Source organism: Harmonia axyridis, chromosome 1, assembly GCF_914767665.1.
Source record: "Harmonia axyridis chromosome 1, icHarAxyr1.1, whole genome shotgun sequence".
In the NCBI taxonomy this organism is placed as follows: domain Eukaryota; kingdom Metazoa; phylum Arthropoda; class Insecta; order Coleoptera; family Coccinellidae; genus Harmonia; species Harmonia axyridis.
Window position 1 is genome coordinate 33,418,609 of NC_059501.1, and position 16,560 is coordinate 33,435,168.

Consider the following 16,560-nt stretch of genomic DNA (forward strand, 5'->3'; position numbering starts at 1 on the left):
GACTAATTTGGCCATCCACACAGCGAAAATTTCATTATCTATAAGACTAACAAAGTTATTAACCACCACCAGACATGCACAACATGCATGACCTAGTCAGGATTCGAACCCGGTATCTTCAGCACCACAATCTAGACATTATAAAATAGTCAGAATATTGAAATATAGGAATGAATGAATGGTGAAAAGACGAGGGCCGCCACCAGGAGCGACATACCGGACATCTGCCGGGGCGCCAAATTGTAGGGGCGCAAAGTCAATTATTAAGAAAAAGTCTTGTTGTACCTTTAGGAACTACGTCGCCTTTTTACTATCAACTTATAAATAGAGCATCGTACTTTTAAACAATGCAGGACGTTTTTTGATAAAATCGGCAAAACGTCGTTCAAAAAATACGAACAATAAAATAGGCTTCTTTGAAGAAAATTTATAGATAAATTAGGTAAAGGTGAAATTTCACTTTGCCGGGGCGCTAAAATGTCTGGCGGTGGCCCTGGAAAAGACTATGAAAACAATTACCTGATTGAAAAATGAACAATTATTTGTGAATATCAGAAAAGCCTGAAATTTAAAAAAAATATGGAAGAATGGAATTTCAAAAGCATGAAACTGAAGCAATAAAGTTTACCTTTTATAGTTCAGAGAGAAAATTATATCACTCGAAGTAGAAGTCTAAAGTTCAAAAGAAATTGTTCATTCACACAGTTCAGTTGAAATAAATATGATAATGATAATCATATTTATTTTAACTGAACTGTGTGAATGAACAATTTCTTTTGAACTTTAGACTTCTAATTCGAGTGATATAATTTTCTCTATATAAATATTTAGAACTAAGAAATGCCAAAAAAGTGTCTTGCACTTCGCATTCCTTCCTCCACACAATATCGACGGTGACATGTACACTAGATTTCAAAGGAATACCGACAACTTTATTGCCACTGTTGTGCGAATTTATTGCATACACATAAAAATAGTTGGAGACAACATATAGAAGAGCTTCTAGAGTAAAAAATTACATTCAAAAAGGTTCCGCGCGGAAGTGGTGTTAAATACAATCGTTTCATAATTTTTCGTTAATCCAGACCTGGATTTTTTGTGCTCCTTGAGTGATTAATTTAAGGTTTGAATGGGAAAGATGTGTGCCAAATATAAAGAAATGTAATGTGTGATTCATTTGATATGATCACTGAAAGAAATGTGCACAACTCATGAATAAGCCTATATCTCCACCAAGGCAGTTAGACCCAATAAATGGGGTATATCTAGAACCACCTTGCTGTCCTGTATTCACTCTTTTCCCTTCACCAATGAAACATCCATACTATAACAATCAGATATATTCAAAAGTCAAGATTTTTATACAATTGTGCGATGTTTATGTCTTATTATCCATGCTAATGTTTTCATTAATTAATTTAAGAAATAAACTGACACAACAGTTTTATTATATGTATAGATTTCACCAAATGGTTAAAAAAAGGGTTTGTTGATTATTTATATAATATAGATTTCTTTCACTTATGAAACTAGGAAAAATATCTGAAAAACAAAAAATGTAATTTATTTGTGTAATTTCAAAACATAAATGAATATTAAAACATTATATTATCATATTGGTTCAAATATGTAACTTAAAAATAATCAGACTTAAATATTACAATTAAAATCAGTTGAATAAAGTTTTAATCAATTCTTTCTTATTAACCTTGCCCATTGTGTTTCTTGGAATAGTGTCCACAATTTTCAAAATAGAAGGAATGCTATACTTTGGTAACTTATCAGAAGCCCACGATTTCAAATCTTCCAGTGTAATTGTTTTATTTCCACTCAAAACTATAATAGCAGCAATCCTTTCTCCCCATTTTTCATCAGGAATTCCTACTACCGAACATTCTTTGATCTCTTCATTATTCAATAATTGGGTTTCAATGTCCAACGCACTTATTTTGTATCCACCCGATTTTATAATATCAACATTGGCCCTTCCTAATATTTTAAACAGACCCTTTTCAATGTCATATTCTCCTATATCACCTGTGATGAAATATCCATCGTCTGTGAATTCTTTTGTAGTAGCCTCAGGCCTTTGAAAATATTTTTTGAAAACTCCATTACTTTTTACCAAGAGATGACCTGATAGGTTTCTTTTTTCCATTGAATCCATATGAAGTTGAACAGTTATTTTATCATCGATATTACAACATTTTACAAGAAGATGGGAATTATTGTTGATATCTTTATTAATAATCTTTACACAAACTCCAGGTAAAGGTTTTCCTACATATCCAGGTTGTCTCTTGGAGTCATAAGGATTTGAAAGGCACATTCCTATTTCTGTCATCCCATACCGTTCTAATAGTTCATGTCCTGTTATCTCTAACCACTTCTCAAATATTCGCTTGGGTAATGGTGCTGATCCACTAACCATCAGTCTCATACGACCATTCAAAGTATTTCTAATATAGTCCTTCATTTTACTGTCCTCACTGAAAACTCTATCATATTCTTCTATTAGCTTGGTATACATTGTGGGCACGGCCATTAGGACATTAATCTTGCGGTCACTAAATTTTGGATTAATTCCAAGTAGGTGTGACCAAACACTGTTAGCATCAAATTTTGGTAACATAATAATTTTTGCACCTACTGTTAATGGACATAACATAGCATTTACAATTCCATGAACATGATTTAATGGCAATGTATGAAGTAATAAATCATTGGATGATAATTTCCAAGCATCTACAAGCATATTTACTTGACTGCACAAATTTTTATGGCTCAATACTACACCTAAAAAAAAGCACTTATTACAATTAAGTTCATGAAGCTATTATTTAATATTTTTTAGAGTAATCAATGACACACAATCTCTAACCATGGTCATAAAAATATTGAATTTAAATAAATCATCATCTAAATTTGAAACTTGTTAACTTAAAACAGCTAGAAACAACTTCTTCAGCTTTTCTTATAAAATGTTTAAAATTACCTTTGGGATATCCTGTAGTACCACTTGTATACAGTATTAATGCATCACTCTTTTTGTAAAAGGAATCCGATAAGCCACCTTCCAAATCACAATCTTTCTCCGGAAAATTTTGAGCACAATTCAACTTCATTTTATCCCCTAACACTAACATTTGTGTGTCAGTATTTTTTGCTATTCTATCTATTATATCTTTATATTTAGGAGATGTTATTACCATTTTCGGTTTTGCATCACTTGTATAATAAAGCAGCAAGTTATGAGGATGTAGAGGGCTCAATGGCACAGCTGAAATTACAGAATATTATTACAGTATCTACCAATTTTATGTATGTTTAAGTTAGGAGAAACCCAAATCCTTGATTTCTGTTCTAAGATATGGGGGAAAAAATTTAATATTGATAAAACAACAATATATATAATCTCAATTCCAATAATATTTTTCAGTGTTTGGGTATGAAAAAAATATTATAATTGAAAATGTATAATACTGAAAAAGTATACCGACCAGATAATGTTTAGATATTTATGAAAATACATAGTTTATTAACACTGAAATATTGTTCAAGCAATCGTTCAACACTTGGATTATTACCTATTTGTCCAGACATCCAGATAGCCCATAAGGTAATAATATAGTTCACATTATTTGAACAGAGGAATAATATTCGTTCATTAGTTTTGCCCATCATTTTCTCTGAAATTTCATGGGACAATTGCTTAGCACTTAAAAAAATATTTCCATATGTATAACTGCCAACTGAATCACAAAAAGCCATTTTATCAGGAAAATTTACAACATTTTTGAAACATGGTCTATCATCTTTCAAATTAATAGGAATTGTAGGACAAGGTTTAGACTGCAGGTATCTGCGGAGTGTCCTTAGTGGAATAGTTAAATCTTTTTTCAAACAATTAAATAACATTTTTTTATCTCTCTGAAAAAATAAATTAATAAATTAATACTAACCAAGTTTGAAATGAAAAAATTTATATTTACCTTTTCACCCTATTTAAAAAGGACCAAAGTAGATATAAAATACCAGATTTAAAGTTCATATACAAATATTTGATTAATTCACTTGACTTTTTGCGTTTTCCAATTATTTTATTACCAACAAAATAAAATTTAAAGAACCAAGGACAGACATTTTAACTTCAAAATAACACAATTTAAATGTTTTTCCATTTTATAACACATTTCATCTGTGCATAGCACATATTTGTTCCTTGACCTCTTCAATTTGTCGAGCGGAATTTTCAATAGAATCTTGTTGGTAGCCTAAGTGAACCGCTAGTATTTGCATTTTTTTTAGATTTTTTTCACTGTTTTCCATTTGTTGTTCGTGTACTGCGAAGTTCCTAGCTGAGTGCATCAATATCTGAAAAATCATAATGTGAACTTGAATTAATTGCATTATTTTATATAAAATAATTGACTCACTTCGTTACTCTTCGATCCTCTTGTTATCTGTCTAGCAAGTGAACATATATTATTCAAATTCATTTGAACCCTATCTGCTAACCTCAATTTAGAATCATCAAAAAGAGTTTTGGCACTAGCACTACTTGCCGATGCCATGATAGAAATATCAGCTTTTAATTTAATTAGTGAAGAATGGAGGATATAAAGAATTGTGGACTAATCGACCAACTTTGATAGTATCACGTAGTTCACACAAGGAAATGAAACTGCAGAATTGCTAGCAGTTTACAATAAAAACCAATTACTGATATATGATAATATGCATCATAATTTGTAGGGATCAATAAAAAAAACAAAATATCAGGATTTAATTCAACTTATTAAACAGAGACAAAGTCTACTATTGATTATTGTAGAGAATTTAGGGATGGGGCATGGGACTCTATTACGATACCGCGATTTTGGAACGGTATTTTAGAGTAACTTTGTCGCGCCTTCCACGAACGTAAAGCGTTCGTGGAAGGCGCGTAACTATCGTTACTTTGGAATCGGTTACTTTATAACCGATTCCAAAGTAACGATAGTTACGGCGTACCGGCACCGGTCTTCGAAGTTGGAATGAACGTCTTGTCTTGAGGCGCAACAAGAAACGCTTCAAGGTATTAGCTTAGCACAGTATTGGAACTATAGTAGTTCCTATACTGTGGTATTAGGATATCGATACCTGCCGGGATCTCGATGTTGGTTATTGTTTCTACTGATAACTGTTGTCTTCTTCGTTACTTCATTTTTCAATTACATTTTTACCTGTAAAAATGTAACTGAATTGGGTAAGAAGTCCAGAATGAATATGAACAGATTACGACACACATTTTATATATAGCAGTTGATTATTTATGGATATATTTAGATAACCTCATTCGAGAAACAGTGTCTTATGCAAAAGATTTATTGTCAATTTCTATGTATCGGTTTGAGTCATCAAATTAAACTCATCATTTGAAAAATAAAAGTGAACAAAGTATTCAAAGGTACCTCAATAAACTGAAACTTTTAATGAAATTGAACTTAAAAAATAAACTAATTGAAATTAACTTGGTTTTGGACATAAGTGATTACAATTTCAGGATATTGTTTTCAGAGTTATTGGAGTTCGGAAAGGTCCTCTAGGATTCATCCGAAAATACTTCGTTTTCAAGATAAACCTATATATTCCAAATAAATAACAAATTGCCTGATATTTTCGAAACGGTTTGGGATATTTGAACAAGGTTTAGTAAAAATGGATACCTCATTAAGGTTTCACGTTGAATACCTTGTCTTCAGCAACTACAGTGACGTGCGCACTGACATTGACTTTCATATTTGTGAAAAAAAAACAGTACGCCAGTGCCTTTTACAAAACTTAATTCATTTATAATATTTCTTATTCGCTGCGCTTTTCTCTAGGTTGCACCACCTTTCAATAAAAAATGTCCTTTCTGTCCAATGCCCTATGTATTTCATATTGCAGGAGATAGGTATTTAAAACTAGATTTAAAGATCATTGAATGGAATAGGAAAATAAGCCATTCTCCACCTCACGATCGCTCAAAAGCTCCTGCTATCAGTGCTTTTATAATTTTCACATTCATGTTCAATGAGGAGAAATTTCTTACTATTATACGCAGAAAGAGTTACTTTTAAATTGCTTAATTAAAGTATGATAATATGAAAAAAAGATTGAATATTAAATATTTTTGCATTATGTTACTTGTTTAGCATTCGTTTTCAAGAAAATCGTGAAAGAACAATTCGAAGTTAACCTGTAACTTCGTAAAAATTGTTTCTGCCATTGTGTTTTTAGTGCCTACTGATGGAATATTTCTTTGTGCAAGTATCAAAGTAATGAGAACTTGATTGAAAATATTAGTTTCACCATGGAACAATACCTAGATACTTAAAAGTTCTCTGTAAAATAAAGGCAATCAAAAAAACAGATTAAGGTAAAAGCACCAGTTATCGTCAGTTTAAGCCAATTCACAGATTTAAATTTTTAGTAAATCTACATCACGATCACAAAAGATTTCAAAATTTTGATATATTTTCATCAGAATCTTCATTTTATGAAAGATACAAACTTTATCCAATAAAATTATGTTAAACTAAAGATATAATTAAAATAATAAAATTATAGGATTTGACCCGGTAATCGTCATATCCAACTTAGACCTATCCTAGTATTCGTCACAGCAATGTCGAAATGACCGTCAGTCAGAAAGGATAAGGAAATTGAGTCAATAAACTATATGAAAAACAGACAATCATCGCAAAAACGTGTTATTCTATTTTTCTTTATTTGCAAAGTGAACAATTCAACTTCTTAGCACTCTTAGAAACTCCAGCGCATACTTCATGAATCCAACATTTGCACGATAAACATTGTATCATATCTTTTTCAAATTCCTCTTCACATATTTTGCAATACCATCTTGAGGAAACATTTCTTTTTCTCTTCACGTCTCTTCGTGTCCTTACACAGCTTCTTTTTTCCTGCTATTTTCTTCTCTTTTTTTTTGTTTGCAGTTTCTTCTCTTTTTCTTTTTTTTTCTTCAATTTTTTAAATTTTGTCTTCTTTTTCCTGTTCTTTCTTGGAAAAATACTGTTGCCATTCCATGGAAGTTACCACGGCAGGCACCTTTTCTTTATTTCTTTTTCTTTGAGGATTTTAACTTGTGGTAGATGAAGGATGTGGAAGGCCAATATAAAGTTTTTTTTAACGGCTTCTGATGGTGGCGACTCGCATGTTGGTAGTTTCCTTAATTCTTTTACTGAAGGCTCGTTGTATAGTGTTGGTCCTTTTTTGCTAACACTTTTGGACTGAAGGCTCGTTGTATAGTGTTGGTCCTTTTTTGCTAACACTTTTGGACTGAAGGCTCGTTGTATAGTGTTGGTCCTTTTTTGCTAACACTTTTGGACTTAAAAAGAATGCAGTTTCGTCGCAGTTGTAGATTCTATGAGGATCGTTAAAAACTGCTAGCAAATTATTCTCAGTTAGGTAAGTTTTAACTTCGGAAAACCACTTTCTCAAATTTTCTTCCGTAACAGCGGCTCTCCTTGCAGTTAAATTTTGCGCATTTCGTTCGGCTATCAGTGGATGCCGTTTTAAGAATGCCTCATACCAGCGGCGACCTGGTCTGCCATTTGGAAATTTGTCTTGATTTCCTAATTGTTTTGATAATATTTGAACGCTATCTAGAAGTTGTTCTTTATTTACTGGAAAACGAACAGATGCTAGATGGAGGATCCACTTTTCCAATAACATTTCCTCTTCGCTAGATAAAATGGAAAGAGGTCCCATTTTTCTGATAATGGGTGTTTTTCCTCTGAATTTGAATTGAATGTCATTCTTGGTACTTTGAAAGCCTTCGCGGCTGAATAGATAGACATTCCATTTTCAACAGCCAAAAGAGCTTTATACATATCATTTTCCGAATATCTGAACCGCTTTGATTCCATTTTTCTTGCGTATATCTGAAAAAAATCAGAGTTCGTCAGGTATAAGTCCCTATAATCGTCAAGATTTTGAGCTTTTCATTTCGACACGTCTTTCATAAAACACTATGACGATTACTGATCCTCGTAAACTTTGGAATTTCAGCATAATTATACGAATAAAAGCTAAATTATTGTGTTTGAACAAAGTTGTGTTATGCAACTTTGATCTTAACGTTAAATGTCCCAGTATTCGTCAACTTCGACGGTTACTGAGACATACTCTATCTGTGATGTACCTGTATTCGTCACACTAGAATTACGATGTTTTTCGGTAGTTTACTCCCGAATTTCATTAGCAATAACGTTATTTGTTACTTTATTCCCGAAATAATCAATAAAAACTTCATTTTACGGTATTGGAAATCTATAGTAGCAATAATAATGTTACCACCTACCTTAACAGAATTGCTTAGCAAACACTGTAAAGGTAAACCGGTACTTTCTCGAACTCTACTTTTCAACCCTGTCAAAACAACAGTGTTACCAACATTATTGTAACTGAAGTAGACAACACAAAATACTCACATTTTGAATTTTGAGCCTAATTAATCACTTAAAAGCTAGATGTCTCTAGATATTTAATAAAACGGAAAATTGTGTAATTGGGACGAATACTAGATCACTGACGATCACTGGTTCTTTTACCTTATATGTGAAATGAGTATATAAATCTGAAATATTCAGTCAATTCGCCAATGAAATTCCAGATACATATAGATATAATTTCTTGAATTGAATACTCGATGATGGTATATTTCCACTGGAGTTCACACCAAGGTCTTTAGATTGCACTAAATCTATAAACCTTGAATTTACACCATCATCTTTGTTTTTATTGTCAGCCACCAAAGAAATTTTATGGTTTTATGATTTTGTTATGTTAGCGTACGTTTTTTTAGAATTACGTAGAAAATCAATGAATCGTCATTCATCAGGACAGTCAACAAATAGTCTAGGTATCCCAACATTCTCGGTTCCTTCGTTGCTGGTATTCAACTCAGCCGCAATCGCCTACGGTTTTGTTACCTGTAACCACAGTTACAAAATCGCGGTATTTTGGAGCGGTCGCGAATGTAACGCGTCTAGTAAGTAACTGGTATTCCCATCCCTATTTTCCAATATGTATTAGATTTTAAGATTTTATAACCAACAATTAATTGTGCCTGTATGGTTTGTTAGCAGTCGGTAGATAAAATGATTTTTATTGTCACTAATTTCAAGTCCTTTTTTCTAAATTTCAGGCAAGGTAAGGTCAGATAATCCATGATTTTATCATGATATCATCCCTATGATTCCAGATCTTCCCTAAATATTTCTTGTAAAGAAAATATTAATGATTTTAACAATAACCATCTACGTGATCCAGAACTATCATATCAAATTAAATTGAATTACTAATTGATCACAATTTATAATTTTTTTTTCCATATCTCCACCTACAACCTCCAAATGAGCTGAAAATGAAGTACCAAAGAAGACCTGTGATAATTAGGAAATGTGTGAATTACGAAATGAGCACTATAACGTAGGTAGATAGATTAATCCAACTGAAGATTTTTTATCTTTCATGTTTGTGTAGAAATTTCAATAGTTCATCACATAGAATTTTATAAAGTAGGTATAAATAGGTAGGTATTTTTTTTCAGTAAGGTATAGCGTAAATCTCTCATTATAATGAATATTATGTATTGATTTTTATAGATAATTACTATTCTAAGCAAATATGTCAATTGCCTTTGATAAATAAAACTTTTGAATGATATTTTTTGTTTTAAATTGAAATTATAGCAACATAACCTAAAATAAATTCTAAAAATATTTCAATCCAACCTTAGAACATAGAATACTCCAGACTCAGGCCACGACTGTCGATTATCTAAAATTTGACCATTTTTGATTGATCTATTATTCTATTCTGTGGTGACTGATAATCTGAGGTTATATCAGCTGTCATTGAATACGAGGAGAATGTTTAAATATTTTTCTTCCTTGAATAATTCTCATGCTTTGTTAATTGAAGGTGAATTTCGTGTCTGTGCAAAAGAATGCAAATGCTGCTTTAGTTCTGTGTGACTGGTATATCATTACATTAAGATTCTTAAGTGACCAAGTTGTTGCTGTGTGGTCTGTTTGTTTTTTCTATTTGAGATTCAAGAATTTACGATCTATTCAAAATGGGAAAATCTATTCAACCAAAACTCAAACAAGTTTCACAAAAAAAGGTGGTTGCACGAAAAAATATTAAAACCAGTAAGAAGTCTGATGGAATAAGCGCAATACGTAAGAAACCTGATATCATTGAGAGCTATCTACGTACACTATCCAATAACTTCGGATCTAACAATACAATTACCACAAATAATAAAAGAAAACACGATGAAAAAGATGAAGAAAATGAAGAAAGACCAAATATCAAGAAATTTAAGAGTATGGGAGATTATGAAAGTAATGTTGAGGAGAATTTGCAAATGTACAATATAGATAATATACAATTCGAATATAGAACCACACGTTTGAAATCTGATGAGGAATTGAAGGATCTATTCCATATTGATGATGTGAAAAGCAGCAATGAACACACATATTATGTTGATTGGTTACATGACCTTTGTGATGAAATAAGTTTGGAAGGCTTGGATGGTATAACTGTTGAAGGTAATTCTATAAGATAGGTTTAAGATAGTTTGTTTTTGAATATTGTCAACAATTATATTGGGTTATTATTGAATTGAAATTACTGTAGTGCAAAGTAGAGTGTTTATATGTCTAACAGTTTATTGGCATAGTAGTAATAGTAATAGTAAATTTATTCCCAAAAATATTCCAAAAAATGTACAAGTTGTCAAAAAATTTCCTTAACATAATATATTGTCCTGTCTTATAACAGTCCCATAACTTTCTTCTTGAAAAATTTTCTTTTCATTACTTTGACTTCCAGCGGCAACATGTTGTAGAGCCTCACACAGTCGTAGTTTATACCCTGCCGGCTGGACTCAAGTCGGTGATGTGATATTTGCATATTATCTCTTTTCCGGGTTGATTACTCATGGTTATTACCATTAACAAGAAATTTTTGGGTTTTTTCTTTGTTCATCTGTAATTTATTGCTACTGAACCAAGATATTGCTTGTACTAGTGAGCTTTTTGTTCTTTCTTCAACTTCATTCATATTCTTACCATGGTTCAAAATACTTGTGTCATCAGCAAATAAGCAAATATCAGTGCATGTAATGTTCTGTGGAAGATCATTGATGTAGATTAGAAACAACAGTGGACCCAGCACCGAGCCCTGAGGTACTCCACAACGAATCAACTCCATCCCTGATGTCTCCCCATTCCATAAGGTTATTTGTTTTCTGTCATCTAGGTATGATTTTAATAGTTTGAGCATATTTCCCCTTATGCCATAGCACTCTAGCTTCCTTAGTAATAGTTGATGGTCTACTCTCTACACAGTCAAATGCTTTTGATAGATCGCAGCATGCGATTTGACTAATTTCTTTTTCATCTAAGTGGTTGTATAGTTGCTCTACAAGATTGACAATAGCAGTTGTTGTGGATCTTTACTTGAAGTGTTCATGTATTTTTAATTTGAAATCATTGTTCATATTTTCGGAAAGTACATAAATTCAACTTCAATACGCGGTATCACTCGAAGTCGTCACATCTAATATTCTTATTTTATGAATTTTTGAAATTGAGCAAAGTTTGAAAAATTTGATTTATTCACATAAACAGGACTGAGATATCTCGTGATGGAATATTAAACGTTGAATTTTTCCTGAAAAATCATTAAGAAGGTCAGGAGCTTCATTTAATTCATTTAATGATGAAACAACAAATGAATCGAATTTCAGTTATAAGTCATAAAAATACTAAAGAAATTGAATGAATTCCTTATAATATTGGAATTCGGAAAAAGTTATTCACAGAGTTGTGCAAATTGAAAATCATTTACTTATCTCTCAATATATCAAAACAGTCAATTATTTAATTCAACTAATCTCTTGACTGGATGTGTTCAGCATTAGCCATATCCCTCAATTTTCCCCAAGAAATAATCAAGCTGGTTGAGATCTGGAGATTGAGAAGACCATGAAACAGGTCTTCCCCGACAGATCTATCTATTTGGATAAGTATTATCAAGGTAATTACCTTGATACCGGTTTAGAAGTGAGGAATTCCTCACTTCTAAACCGAAAAGATAATGTAATAATGCCTTGTAGCATGCCGGGTTAAATATTTTGTAAGAAGTCAAGATGAACCGAATGTGCTAAGTGACCGTCAGAAATCTAAGTATTAAACACACTATCTTTGTTAAACTGAGCCTCGTCTATTTTTCTTACTAATAAAAAATTCAAGATCATAATATTGACATATTCTCTATTTGTCAAATTGATCATTTTTATAATTCCAAAATTTTATAACAATATGGAACACAACCAATGAGAAATTACCATCTCAAATTACAGTTGTCAGCATGTTTTCAGAATAGAAAATGGTCACAAAAAATGTTTTGAGGAATTCATATTTTCTCTTTGAGCATAATTTTTTTCTGCTTCTTATTGTTGTTCCACTGATAAATTATTTAATTTATTAGCGGATTATTATCACAATACTAAACGTTAAAGAAGATTTTTATTCTTTATATCCATTCCCGACTTTTACGAGTTGACTCACTCCTGAATAAATAACATTTTTCGAACTTTGTCCAATTTCAAGAATTCATATGAAATATTATCAAAATTGGGGAGGGGGCGCTAATCTAAAGATTAACCAAACATTTAAGATTAGTTTCAAAAAATTATAATTTATTTTTTTATATTTAAAAAGCCTATGCAGGACATAACCGTTTTGTCTTACTTGTATAAGCTACTGTAAAGTCTTACCTAGTCGGGATAGAACACTTAATGAAACATTAAAGTGTTTTTACCACTGAAAACATTTGTCTTGGAATTTTTAGCTTATTATGAATATCTATAGGACTGAATAAATAAATTGTGACATTTCTAGCATTATGGTCAAGAATGAAAGCCAGCTCATCACATCCTACATTGTTAGAGGGAAAAGAAGAAATTTTGTGGAATTTGCTCAAGTATATTGATGAACTTGAATTCTATATATTGGAACATCCTCGAGGAAAATTGGTTATTTATGACAAAAACAATTATGTATGCCCTGATACAGGCATCGTTTTAGAACCTGTAAGTATAATTCTTATTCATTTATTTATTTACTTCTACAGAAAGACTTTTTTTGTTGAGTTTATATAATGGCTAAGGACTTATGTCTTTCAGCTAGTGAAAATTATAGTCAGCAATTTTGAGATACCATAATGAGCATAAATAACAATTCATCCATGATGAAGAAAAACGATGGATTGAAATATATGCATATATATGTAAATGTTTATGTAGTTATTTTCTTATTCAAGTTTTGTGTAGTTTTTATAAGTGGCTCAGATATATATCATTATTTTCAAGAATAAATTCCTCTTGTAATTGATAGTTGAACTTTGCTAGTTAGATATGACTTGACTGGTTAGAGGATAGAAGTGTTGTGGGACATTGAATTTCTACCCAAAGTTGTGAAACTATCTGATTATTAATTATTGCCCATTTTTTTGTGAAGCAAGCTATTTGGGCTATTGTTTAGTGCGATTTTCATATCACAAATATAACTTATCTCTTAGTCAACCCATTCTATGCCACTCTCTCAGCCTCAATCCCAGTGTGCCGCTATTGTTTCTATAATAATCCTTTTTTCAAATAACTTCAAATTTTTTTTTTTTCAACTGCATTTTGCACTGCAAAACACTTTTTTTAATAAATTCAAAAATTTTTTTTTCAACTGCATTTTGCACTGCAAAACACTAAATGTTTGATGTGCAGTTTCATTATAATACATAATGACTAAAAAAAAAATTATGTATATGTGCATCTGGTGCGGCCAACAGATTCAAATAGACATATTGTTGATAGAAAATAGTCGTTTTTCTAAGATTAATGTATGGGATTTCAAAGCAAATTTGAATTCATTTCAGTGTTTTCAATAATACAATGGTTTTAAGAGTTTTGTTATGGAACTATCTGTCCTGCCAAGCAACCTACATTTCCCATAATATTATCAATTGAAATTTCATTGGGGGCTCGGAATTACTTTCCTGATAGTTTGAAGATCAATCTGTAAATAGTTTGAGTATTAAATAAAAAAAAATAAGTCATCATGTTGTAACTTGAAACAGATATTGGTTGGTATTATCTTGTACTTCGCTTGTGAAATTTAAATTTTAAAAATAATTTGAATATATTGGGCTGAAGGACTTAGGTCAATTGCCTTAAAAACAGTTATTTTTTTATTTGAATATAGAATTAGAATTTGAATATAGAATACAGATTTCAACTGAAATCGCCATATTATTCAATGATTGCTTGGCTGATTTGTTAGTGTAGTGTAGAATACATTCAATTATTTGGTACCAACTAATGTTTTGATATGATATTGAACTTTAATTTTATAGATGGTAGATTCTGGAGAAATTTATCCTTTTTCCATAGTTCACAAAGATGTTGTTAGAGGATCATGTGCATCATATGAGACTAGAATGGAAAATTCTGCTGTTATCAGGAAACTTGGATTGAAAGAAGCCTTAAATATGTGAGTACATTGATGAAATTTATTTTAGGCCAGCTGACAATGGGGCACTTGAGTCAGGGAACTTATTCTCGACAAGTGGTCTTAAAAGTGTATACCTACAAACTGCATATTCTTTAAAAAATCACTTGTCAAAAATATGGAGCCTACTCGATGCTACGTCAGAAGAGGGGAGGAAACATTCAAACAGCGACTTTATTGAATTCTAAATTATCACCATGATATGTTATATTTTGTATTGGTCGATGACTGATCGTTTCTTGAAACGCATTGTAAATATCCATCGTAAATCCATCTTTTTCCATGTTTTTAAGAGAGCTCTGTATATGTGAGTACTTCTGAAAATCTACCAGATGGTACCATAAAAAGTGAATTCTTATGTACTTGTACCCCCTTGTTATGAACAGATTGATTGAGATTAATTTCTATTTCAGTTATGGCAATAGATTGGTGATAGTGGCAAGTCAAAAAATGAGGGAACATGCTATTATAAGTGAAATTTCAGATCCAAAAACGGAATTGGGAGACACTGAATATTGTCTTCTAGAAAGAATTGGACGTGCAAGAGGTTTTGGTGAATTCACTCAGGGAAAAGTGTCTGTCCTCTCTATAATTAAAGATTCAAGATCTTTGTTTCATGTCAGAAAGAGTTTAGAAGGGAAAAAACTTCTGAGGAATCAGTATTTCATACTTAGGAATGCATCTTCTGGACAAAATAAAACAGGAAAACTCCTACACCTTCCTAGATTCTATAGGTTACAAAAAAGCAAAACTCTTCTTCTAATAGAAGAAATTGTAGAACTCCTCAGACAGAAACCTGGATTTTCATTGGAGTTTGGTGAATTCAGAAAATATTTCCCACGTTCAACAGGAGCCTATAAAATAATGAAAACTACTGAATTCAATAAATATATCAAAACTGATATTGTAAGTAAATTTATTTTCAGACAGTACATATGAAATAATCTATATTCAAGATGTTACTAAATCAGTGCCAAAGTTTTTAAGGAATGAATCTTTGTCAAAAATTAAAGGGACCATCAATTAAAATAAAAGCTCTTAGGCCTTATTTTGAAAAGTAATATGCTTCCAAAACTGATTAAATTTTTTTTTGCAGAAGAGTTGAAGGAATAGTATTTTGAGGCATGAAAAGGCTACCTTTGAATATTTTTTTAATTTTGTTGTATGATATTTTTTTTTGAAGGGGTGTAACAACTCCTATTGTATTCTTTACCAGAACTTTGTAACAAAACAAAATTTCTTAATTTAAAAATATGTGTTGAAAATAATGATTTATTCAGTAGTTCCCTAATAAAAACATAAAATACAACACTTTGCATGAAAAGAACTTCTTTAATGGATCGAAAAAATCTAATACGTTGCTGTCTTTTTTTTATGGATTGAACATGATCACAAAATGCTATTCTTCAAATTTTCATTGATTTCAAGAAAAAAATAAAAGTTATTTTGTTTTTATTTTCGAAGCGTGTGATCTTCAAGGAAAAGCCTAAGAGATATTGTTTACATGGAAGACCCATCTGTAATTTTCGACAAGGATTTACCCCTTATAAACGTTCGCACTTATTTGGCAACTCTGAATAACTGATATAAAATATTTTGCTATTTGCGTGTTTTTAAAAGATTAGACTTGAAATTTTCATAGAAAAAATTGTAATTTAAATATAAGTAATATCCGACCATAACGGTTCATAACTTATTTTTTTTCAATAATGTGATCCTATCAGAATTTAGGTTCATATAAATTTTTGTTAGGAGCATTATTTCATTTACTATTGACTATATTTTATTGGAATTTTTAGGATTTCTATAGTTTATTTATTTTCCATTTATTTATATATTATAGATGAGTATGATGAACTAAATTTACTTATAACTCTTAATTATGAATCTAATAATGTTATGCTACTTAGAACAAATCTATCTTTTACTA

General features: G+C 31.2%; 3 protein-coding genes across 3 annotated transcripts in view; 1 reads left to right on the plus strand and 2 right to left on the minus strand.

The window, feature by feature from the left end:
- Positions 1–1,548: 1,548 nt before the first annotated feature.
- On the minus strand, positions 1,549–4,134 carry LOC123685331 (malonate--CoA ligase ACSF3, mitochondrial). The gene is made up of 4 exons (XM_045624990.1): positions 3,993–4,134; positions 3,588–3,930; positions 2,996–3,280; positions 1,549–2,796 (listed from the first exon to the last, which is right to left on the minus strand). Exons 2-4 carry the CDS (start codon positions 3,916–3,918, stop codon positions 1,670–1,672), a joined length of 1,743 nt encoding a protein of 580 aa, XP_045480946.1. The 5' UTR covers positions 3,919–3,930; positions 3,993–4,134; the 3' UTR covers positions 1,549–1,669.
- On the minus strand, positions 3,902–4,896 carry LOC123685336. Its single transcript, XM_045624997.1, has 2 exons — positions 4,437–4,896; positions 3,902–4,374 (listed from the first exon to the last, which is right to left on the minus strand). The coding sequence occupies exons 1-2, from the start codon at positions 4,572–4,574 to the stop codon at positions 4,195–4,197; spliced, it is 318 nt and encodes a 105-aa protein (XP_045480953.1). The 5' UTR covers positions 4,575–4,896; the 3' UTR covers positions 3,902–4,194.
- Positions 4,897–9,843: 4,947 nt separating this feature from the next.
- LOC123674997 (general transcription factor 3C polypeptide 1) overlaps positions 9,844–16,560 on the plus strand; it is a 31,826-nt gene continuing 25,109 nt past the window's right edge. The window contains exons 1-4 of the mRNA XM_045610214.1: positions 9,844–10,610; positions 12,969–13,159; positions 14,476–14,612; positions 15,044–15,536. Of these exons, the coding sequence (XP_045466170.1) occupies positions 10,130–10,610; positions 12,969–13,159; positions 14,476–14,612; positions 15,044–15,536 (1,302 nt within the window). The 5' untranslated portion in view covers positions 9,844–10,129. The remainder of the gene's footprint in view (positions 10,611–12,968; positions 13,160–14,475; positions 14,613–15,043; positions 15,537–16,560) is intronic.

What these genes read in the sequence shown, in the direction of transcription:
- LOC123685331 (XM_045624990.1), bottom strand. Translation starts at nt 3,918, where the DNA reads ATGTTATTTAATTGTTTGAAAAAAGATTTAACTATTCCACTAAGGACA. An exon ending in CTGGATGTCTGGACAAATAG is followed by an intron (nt 3,281 to 3,587) that starts GTAATAATCCAA and finishes CTGTAATTTCAG; the next exon opens with CTGTGCCATTGAGCCCTCTA. An exon ending in TACTACAGGATATCCCAAAG is followed by an intron (nt 2,797 to 2,995) that starts GTAATTTTAAAC and finishes GCTTTTTTTTAG; the next exon opens with GTGTAGTATTGAGCCATAAA.
- LOC123685336 (XM_045624997.1), bottom strand. Translation starts at nt 4,574, where the DNA reads ATGGCATCGGCAAGTAGTGCTAGTGCCAAAACTCTTTTTGATGATTCT. An exon ending in GAGGATCGAAGAGTAACGAA is followed by an intron (nt 4,375 to 4,436) that starts GTGAGTCAATTA and finishes ATGATTTTTCAG; the next exon opens with ATATTGATGCACTCAGCTAG.